The sequence below is a fragment of the Anarrhichthys ocellatus genome, unplaced genomic scaffold (assembly GCF_004355925.1).
Source record: "Anarrhichthys ocellatus isolate YVR2014 unplaced genomic scaffold, GSC_Weel_1.0 scaffold30, whole genome shotgun sequence".
Lineage (NCBI taxonomy): Eukaryota > Metazoa > Chordata > Actinopteri > Perciformes > Anarhichadidae > Anarrhichthys > Anarrhichthys ocellatus.
In genome coordinates, this window is record NW_022280060.1 from 4736484 (window position 1) to 4746554 (window position 10071).

The following is a 10071-nucleotide window of genomic DNA, read 5'->3' on the forward strand; positions in this document are numbered from 1 at the left end:
TCATAGCATGAAGAGGAGTTTGACTTTGTACTATGTGCTTCTGAATTCATAATAACACAACGATGTAAAACAATGTGATGTAACTGAACACGTCTGCACAATAAGCCTGAGTATTTTCGTTATTAAAAAAAAAAGTTTTTGACTGAGCAAAGGGAAAGTCCCTACATTGGCCTTGTCTGGTCTGCTCTCCCTGTTTCTGTCTGTCTGTCTCTTTCTACACACACACACACACACACACACACTGAGCCAGCAGGCCCGCACTTTTAGATGAGACTCTCCCAACTTTTCCCAGTGATTACAACAGCAAGGCGACCGTCTCGTCTCATTTGAGAGGTTGGGAGGGTAATTACTGGGGCTGTCCCAGTGAGGATTTTTTGCCCTCCGACTTAATTTCACTTTCATCAACTGAGACTATACCGGCTCAGCTTTGTATCTATTAAGCTTTGCCTGTGGTTCACTTTTGAATTTCTGTTTCTAAAAGGAGAATAGCTGGTCCAACTTAAAGGTCAGTCCACCTAAAGTGAGCCTGGGCTGAAGTTTTTTTGCTGACTTTCGGGGGCTAACCCGCTTCACTTTAATCAGCAGGTGGCAAGCAAGACATGCAAATATGGCTTGAGTCTTGAGGAGTTGTAGCATTTAAACCCAGACAAAAAGCCTAAACCGGTCATGGTATTGTCTTCTATCAAAACACGTTTGCTGAGATTTCTGGCAGACAGGGCTCTCTGGAAACCGTCTCCCACATTCCACACACAACCTGCGCACTGAGTAGTTATTCCCCAAGGGAGTTTTCTACTTGTAACACCTTTTAGTTTAAAAATCACCCTACCCTAAAATTACCCTGCTTTTGACAGCTGATTTACCCAGATTGCAGTGGGTTACATTGAACAAAGAATCGGAAATGGATCAGGTTTAATGCGGATACTGTTACATTTAATAAGTGTCTTGATTTGCCCTGATAAAGATCTCGGGGATTTACTTGAGACAGTCTTTGTAATCGCACACCTTTGCTGTGTGTGTCGACACGTATCTGTTTCTTACAGTATTCTACCGTCTTCTTCTAAACTGAAGCTGACCCGCGAGACTAAAAGCCTTAAAAAGCCCTGGTTGGTTGGTTGGTTGGTTGGTTGGTCTGCTGTTTGTGTGGGCCACTAAAGCGCCCCTCGGGGTAACAGCGTTTAGTTTGAGCATCATCTCCCTCCCTCCACGCTGAGCTACGGGGTATTTTATTGCAAGTTGCCACAACGACTGCTTGGCCTGCTGGATATAGAGGCTTGTGCAGCAATTCCAGGAAATGGGGTTACTTCCTCACTCGGCGCGAACAACTTCCTGCCCTCCGCTGTGTGGATGCATGCCAGGGCTCAGGAACACCCATTCGTGTGTAGTCTTTGTCTGTGCGCTCGTAATTACTTCCCCGTCTCAATCCTCAGCTATTAGCTCTAAAGCCCGTCTATTCCTCTCCTTCCATCATGCCTCCTCTATCTACCACAGTCTTTTTTTTCTTCTCATGACATGGCCCGACCCCTCCAGGGACACGCTGTGGTGTCGGTGACAAAGCAGTGGCGAGTGCTGAGGGAGGATCCGGCGTGATGCCAGCTGAGCACATCAACCCGACTCTCTCTCTCTCTCTCTCTCTCTCTCTCTCTCTCTCTCTGCCTTTTTCTTCTATCTAGGCCGTTAAGGGCTGTGATTTCGGCCTTCTCTTTATTCACACTTTTGAAGAGATTCTCACAGAAAAATACAGTGTTTAAAAAAAAAAAAAAAGAGGAGAATGGTTTAAACTTATTTTTACTTAGAATTTATTTCACCATGTGTCCAAAAGTAGTTGTGGTTGCTGCCGTTCACTTTATAGAAACCGCAGCTCTTTTTGCAGTGGGGACAGCTCAATAAATGCTTCTAGTAATAGAAAGTGAAAAGTTAAATGAAGAGGAAAACAATGATTATCCGCACTAGATTAGATTTAAGAGTCTACAGGCTCTGTGAGGCTGTGCTTAGAAACAGCAGTGCTTTGAGCAAGATGCTACCTTCAGCATGCTAACATCGTCACAATAATAATGTTAGCATGTTGATGTTTAGCAGGTAAAATGTTACCATCTTAGTTTGTCGTGTTAGAATCAAGGCTGTCAAAATTGGCCAAAATTATGTTGCGCAATCAGAAATTTTGACCTAATAATAGTTATAGTTGATAGATCCAAGTTTCGTCATCGACCGCAAATGCACCCAAATAGCTGACAAAATGTTAAAATAAAAGCCCAAAACGTCAACCTGTTGTTGGCCCTAGAGGAAGAGAAAGGGTAACACCAAATTGCGTAGGATACGTTGTCTCAGTGCACTTAGATGAGGACGTCCGCTTTAAAACGCTGACAGTGTCGTCCTCAGTTACAACCGTGACGTTGATGCGAGCCAGCGGTGATACGGGTCGCCTTTCCTTCATATTCGATAAACTCTGTAAAACTAGAAAGTGTCATTTGTAATGTTAAAGCCTGGGGCTGGAGTAGGTTATGGCAGGTGAATGTTGGTGGATTGCTTTACTGATACAAGGCCGAGTTTTATATTGTCCGAAACCTGTGCTAACTGCTATAACTCATAACTTTGATCATCCAGAGTGCCAAGACGAACGAGCCGCTGTTGTCTTTCTGTGTCACATTTTCATTTAGTTTGTAACGGGGCTAATTATGGCCAAGTTCACACTACACGACTTTCAAAGTGGTCAGATCGCTGTACTGTTCACACTCCACAACCTGCTGTGTTGTAATCGGGACTCTTTCAGTCCTTATGGTTTTCACACTGCATGACTGACTGGTGATGGGGGGGGGGGGTCACACAAAGGTCATTCCCTGGCATGAGTCCACGATGAATCCTCCAAACTGAGTCACCAAAATGTGCGAGAAGTGACACCGGTGTTGTCTGCTTGTTGATGATGTCGCACATAATACCCTGTTTCCCTGTGTAGATCGGTCACTGCGCTACCTGTTTGGTTTATTCATGCAAACATCCAACGCTTTAGGCACAACAACAACTTTGGACCATGTTGCAACTGCAACTAGTGGGGCAACGGATCATAAATGTCACGGTTCGGATCAGCGTAAAAGATCGTAGTTGCCGATCATTGCTGATCCATATTGTTGTTTGATTATAACAGCTGGTCGACAAGGCTCCAGACTATTTAAAAAAAAAAACAAATCTTGTCATTAGTAGTTTTACTGATGTATTATAAGCAGCTTAGTAGTATTTTAAACCAGTCATAATTCACCTGTAATATCTATTTATGTTGTTGTGAAAACGTCTCCTTCAAACGACTGGATTTATTCAAGTTTCTCACCAAAACTGACATCGGCATAAGATGGCATCTTTCCATTTTTGAAGAAGTCTCCTCTGATCCTGGTGTCGCCTGCGGGGGCCATTGTCTGCCAGTGTGATGATAGCGAGTGGGCTGACGTACAACGAGGGCCCCCTCGTCTGGAATCAAAACTGGGGACTTTGTGGTTACACACCTGCTATTTTGTGCTCTGGGGCTTTCTGCTTTTGTTAAGCTTTTGAAGAAATGTTCCTAAAAACGGGTGAATGGAAACATATCGCTACACATGACCCCCGCCATCCCCTCTACTCACGCTTCCACCTCCTCTCCATCTCGCCACAGATACAGACAACTACTCAGCACAAAAAGTAACCTCAGCCATTACTGCCTTTAACAGCCTGGCCACACTGTAGCTTAAAGGAAAATGTCCTCTATAGAAGGCGATAAAACAGGATCACTTTGTAGCTATCTTTGAAAAAGAGCTATATAAATAATGGTATGTTATAATGTTGAGGTCACTGAGGAAAGTTTGAGAAAAGCACTTGGACATCTGTGTTTAAAGACTCTCATTTTTCACACTGTGCACAATGGCATCTTTACAGATACAGCTTCCACCAGCAGGAAACACACACACACACGCGCGCGTACACACACACACACACACACAGCTCTCCTCCCAGTCCCACCAGACTGCAGACATTGTAAATCTCCTGCTTTTGTTCTCCACTTAACCCCCCCCTATCACCTTGACACACACATAAACAAACACAACAAGCAGGAAGATGCGGTGGTGGTGAGTGAGAAAAGCAAAGTGGGCATTTGATCAGGAATGATCTAAAGAATAGTTATCTTTGGGTCAGGTATCCGTGTGTTTTTTCTCAGCTCGCACCATCTGCCTGTAGTTTCACTGTTGACTTTGTCGATTGGGCTTTATCAAGGCTCTCATTCCTGGGAAATGCTCGTGTCCGCGGTTTCTTGATAGTGAAGTGTGAGAACAGCCAGGTAGAGAGGACACAATGCGGTTGATATGAGCCGACTGTGTCAGGGAATGTGTGAATCATTTAGCTTGTTTGACTTTAGAGAGAGACGGATGGCTGAAACCTTTTCCAGTTTCAGTGGGGGGATTTGTGACCCGTATATATACAGTGTGTGTGTGTTACAATTGCACAATAGCAGACAGTCCCAAATCTGGTAGGATCATTGTGTCCGGCGTGACGACAGCGTGCATGGGAAGCTCGTCAAACCAGTCGGGGGATGAGAGTATCTTTATCCGGTCTGTGCTGTGTCTTCCATTATTTCTCTCCCTCTGCCTTATGCATCGGTCTTCTCAGCACTTCCCCCCCCCCCCCCCCAGCATCACTCTTTTCTTTTTTTGCTGATTTTGCTATTGTCTGTTTCTTGCCAGAATACTGGTATCATGCCACACCCTATGGCATGTTGCCCAGATTTACTGCAATCATGTTTTATGCCCTTTTTTGTGATTTATTCAAAAGCAGAGTAAACATGATCTTGAATATGATTTTTGGCTTAAACGTGACCAAAAGTGAAAGTTCCACTGTGTCACAAGTCTTAACCGCATCTGAGTGGATCTTCTGCTGTCTGCGTTTTGATGTCATGTGTGCATGATTTTTTTGGTGTGTTGACTCGTAGCAAGTGTGCACGCAGCATGTCTGCTCAGTACAGAAATAGTCCCGAAATAGCACCGTGTTTTCTTTGGTATCTTGTGCTGCAGCAGTAGCCTGATATCAACTCATACTTTATTACAGTGGATGACTGTGCAGTTGTGCATATAGAGTGCACGAGCCTGTGTGCGTGCTTGTTGGAATAATGAATTTCACAGTGGTTTATGTACGGTATCCCCGTGTCTAATGGACTATGCCTGTCAGCCTGACTCCAGGGCAAATATTCTGCCCTCGCTCTCTTACTGTACCAGCTCACAGTCTGTACTATGAATGTGCAGCACTTAAAAACAAACTACGTGGAGCTAAAAACACCACAAACACGGGTTAATAACACTCAGTGTCTTCACAAAGGCTCTAGTTTGAGTGACACTGTGATTAATGCAGGCGCAGGAAGTAACACCATCGCTCAGTGCGCTTCCTGTAATGCAATGACTGTTTTGTGAACATTGTTGGCGTTTCTTTGACATCAGCTGACCTACCCTCAGCTTCGCACACTGACTCCCGTTCAGCAGAGTGGGGATTCTTCGACATGCGAGGCTATAAATGAAACAAAAATGATCATATTTTTACCATCCGTTCTCAACATTTATAGTTGTTCCTAATTAATCGCACACAGACAAACACTTAACACAATAGTGGCTTCCTTCATTTAGGACTGAGAACACCACACTTCACGTTGGGACCGGCATGGTGTGCCCGAAGACTACCGAGCCATGTGTTTCTGGTGGGCCACACAATAGCTGATGTGTCTGGCTATAAGTGTTGCACTGGCGAGGAGATAGTCGGGCTTTGTTGTCGTCGGTCAAGGCTGATTTCTGTCGGCCTGCCCATCTGGCCGCCCTGTGACCACAGGCTGATGTCAGGCTGGCTCTACATAGTTTGTTAGATACGTGGCGAACCTTCTGCATTATCTCTGTAAGAAGGAGGATAAACGTGTGTCCTATGCGGAGGGGGGACTCTTACCAATATTCTGGGGGGGAACCCTGAATTGGTTTTGAGCAAAGCCAGAGCTATCCAACACTGTTTTTTTTAACACAGGATACAAGAGGGCATCATCGTCATAATGGTGTCTCTGTATGTCTGTGTCTAGACACATTAAGACAAGAAGGAGACATGATGGAAACGGCATTAAACATTGTGGATAACTGAAACGCACTTCTTACTGTTTGAAGGGTGAAGATGATTTTACCACAGCCCCATGTGATACAGCATTCTACTACACTGAAATAACAACATAAACCTGTGTTAATGAATGATTAATAATTGTATTAAATTGTCACGCTTAATTAAAATGTTGCCAATATTGGAAGTGTTTAGCAGATGACGGGCCCCTCTCTCTCACTCTCTCTAACTCTTTCTCTCGTCTCTTGCAGCTCTGCAATGTATGGACGACAAGGCGCCGTGCGTCAACAATGCTACGTGTCTGACCTTCAACAATGGCACTGAGTACTGCAGGTGAGATCCACGCGCTGGTACAACACTGTGACAGCAATGTGAACGCAGCGGTAGAAGCGACCTCATGAGGGGATTGGATGTGACAGAAATAGGATTTTTAGATCAACCCCCCAGCCCGTCCACAGGACCATGAGGCTTCGCTCAGGCACGGAAGGGGGAATAAAAGACGGCTCTGTCTCTGACTAAGTACACCAGCACTGGGAACAATACCAATACACACATTTCCACGTCCAAGATGTTATTTAGGACATTTCGGGGGGTTTTGTTACTTACTCTCCTGTTGCTATAGAATTGAAGCCAACACATTTTACTGCCCACTGATTTGTTATTCCTGCGGGACGTCGAGATGATGACGAGACGTTTCTATTCCATGAGAAAGTCTATTCAGTCCAATAGATGAGAAAAAAAACAATCTGAAACTTGGTCAGTTGATTCAAAATGGCACGTACGCTAACCGTTGATACCACACAAGTAAGTCTCTTCTGCTACCGGTGGTGCAATCAGATCATTAAGGGGAAAGTGCTGCAGCGTGAAGGAGGGCAGTGGCCTGTTTGATCTATGCCTTCCACTCTCTTGACAGCTTAGCCTAGTTTGTAATTAAGACTCTGCTATCTTTATAATTGCATTGCCACTCCCGAGCCAAATTCCCAACGAAAACACACCAAAGCTGGTTCATGAACCTGCTCATATTTCATCAAATGTGATGTGAATCGCGCTGTGTGTCTGTTCCCAGCGCTTTTGGAATTTCAACACTCTGCTTCTTCTGTAAAAAAGGAAAGCGACATTCCTTAATCAGTGTTTGACATTCCTCCGTCAGGTCAGATAGACGTTGTTCTGCAGGTGTTTTTGTGTAGTACGTGCATTTGGCTGATATTGCAATTTGCGATATTAGAGGGGATAATAGTTTTCACATTATCCTCATTTTCATTGAAAAACACTCTTAAAAGAGTTGTAACCGCCGTGTTTAAGAGCAGTGCAGAGCGGTGGCTGTGAGCTAATCAGTGGAGCGCGCTCGCATGCACTAACATGCACTAACATGCACTGAAAGCACGCAAGGTCGGCCCGGCTGTGTCAACAAAAAGCGGAGAAGCTCTGATAACAACACACACAGAGGGAGAGTGACTTCATTCTCAGCTCACGTAGACATTACTCCACTATTTCTTTACGTGGAAAATAGTTTGCTGCTTTATAAATGCTGAGAATGTCGTGTATTGCTCTTTAAATACGGGGAGACGGTAGACATGCAGTACCAGTAGAACACGCCTTTATGCCAACAGTTCCTATGAAAAAACATTATAATCATTTGCAGCTGTTTAAGGTTTGACCGCATCCTCTCAGGTTTTATTTTTTGACATTGTTCCTATTAACTTTGCTTGTATTTAATTGCAGTTATAAATTATTAATATGACATTTGATGTTTTTTTGTGCTAGGGGACCAGTCATTTTTCATTTTGAAGAAGTCTGGCGCTATCGGATATCTGCGGTATTTACTTGCGCTCTCGCTCAGCCTAGCTGTCTCCGTTTCTAAAGTCATCATTTATTATTATATGAATAAAATGATGATATTGCTGATAAAAACAGGCAGAGAGGCCTTTTTCCCTGAAGACACACAGAGAGGGGTCTCTCAGTTCCAGTCAGCTGACAGAGCGCAGGCCCACTGTTAGACCGATTAACTAGTCAGTTCACAAGTAAACATGAACTACACGCACACACACACACACACTTGTGGACTCCAATGCATGCACTTGCCTCTGTCTGGCCCCGTCTGCACCGTGCTGCTGATGAAAAGACTCATTGTGTGGAAATCAAATGATGTGTTTATTAGTCTCCTCAGTGTGTTAAAGGCAGCCGGTTGTAAGTCAACAGTTACTTTGGCCCTTTTGGCTCGGACCAGCCTAATTGTGTCACATGGATCACACCTGGGGGTCACACTGGGAGCAACTGTATTGTGAAACAGTTCATGAGTTTCAACTGATGGACAGTTAAATTCCTTTTGCGAGACATTTTAAGACATTCCGAGTGTAAAAGCGCTTTTAATGCTGAGAGGTAAAGTAATGTTCCTCCATTAATCCAGTTCTTATTGTTTGATATACGTAATGAAAACCGCTGCACAATGGGAAGATGGGGCCCCTGTTTATGTGAACAGAATGAGCTTCTGTGCAACTTCTGCAGAGTTCCCATACATTCTGGAAACTCTGGAAAACATAGAACTACTCTAGTATACGTGTGTGTGTGTGTGCGTGTGTGTGTCTTTTCCATTTAAGACAGATAAGGAGAAGGGAAAAGAGACGATAGGGAAGATCCTGCTCCTCAAGACAATGACTATAATGACAATGACATTGGAAAATGTTACATTTGCAAATGAAGCTCAGGTGTCTCATTTTGTACATGAAGAATATTGAGAGAGTATTAGTGCATGGGAGAGGTCGACTAGCTGACTAGCAGGGTGCAGGGAAGCCGTCTAACCGGTGGCACAGTTGTTGAACTCACTGTTCACCCTTGGGTGTGAGAAAAAAAGGTGTGTGAGTGTGTGTCTTGGTGTAGATCTGTGCATGTCACAAGTTTGATTGCTAAGCATTTGTAACCAGAGGGATACATAACTCTTTTCCGACGAGGTATTGACGAAGTGCACAGCAACAGTGGTCCGGTTTGTTGGCCAAGGATTCCTGACACTAATGCTGCGTTCACATGAAATCATGTTAGTGGCGGACGACAGCAGGAAAATAACCCAAAAACATTGGGTGAGGTCGGGAGAGAATACCGGTAACGGCAGACGGCATAGACGTCCAAATGTTACGGTTACTGTTGGAATGCTGATTCAGCATTCCAAGTATTTTTCTTTAAATTTAACTTTTTGTCGTCCTGTTACGTAGCTCCCTCACAAGAGAAAGTCGTTACATTTTGCAATAGAATATTAAGAGAAAGCTGCATTTCATAGCCACATGTATTACTAATAATTACATAAAATCGTTTTATCGTCCTGCCATTGCGTCGGACTGTTTGTTTGTTTTTCCTGTTTAATTTAGAGTGAATGCAGCCCAACATGGAGTCTGACTCACTGACTTAATACCTGAGCAGTACGGGTGAGGCGACACACATTACGTTGTCGAAAGCCTATTTTCCTCCAGAACAAGATCTCTTTGTCTGCTGTTGGGCCACGGTGCAAACTGATTAACTCTCCCTCCCTCGCAATGCCCCCCCCTTTTTTTCTTCCTCACTCTCTCACTCTCCTGCAGTCACTGTCATGCCTTTATGTTTATTAAAAAAGTTTTTTTTGAAAGAGGGTCGAGAGTTACTGTGTTGTGTAGACCTGCTGCCTGTTTGATCTGACAGGTAGAATCTGCCTATGGGGCAGACAGAGGAAGAGAAAGGGGCCAAAAGAAAAGAGGATGTCTTTTTTCAGGTAATTTGAGGAGGAATGCCTCGGAGCACAACTCCTTACTAATGATGAGAGAGCAGCCAGGGGGAGGGGGAGAAGCGGAGCAGAGAGAGGAGTGTAATCTCCCTCTTGCTACGCCTCCTTCATCAAACTGTCACTCATCCGTCCATGCTTCTGTCCCTCCTTTTGCTTCAGGGATTTAGATGCCTCTGGACATGACTCACCAGGCTTCTTAATCCTTCTCCCACAACCCCCCCCCC

General features: G+C 44.3%; 1 protein-coding gene across 1 annotated transcript in view; it reads left to right on the forward strand.

The window, feature by feature from the left end:
* The window catches only part of notch2 (notch receptor 2), a 40451-nt gene that overhangs the window by 4641 nt on the left and 25739 nt on the right, over positions 1-10071 (forward strand). The window contains exon 2 of the mRNA XM_031863908.1: positions 6351-6432. Within this exon, the coding sequence (XP_031719768.1) occupies positions 6351-6432 (82 nt within the window). The remainder of the gene's footprint in view (positions 1-6350; positions 6433-10071) is intronic.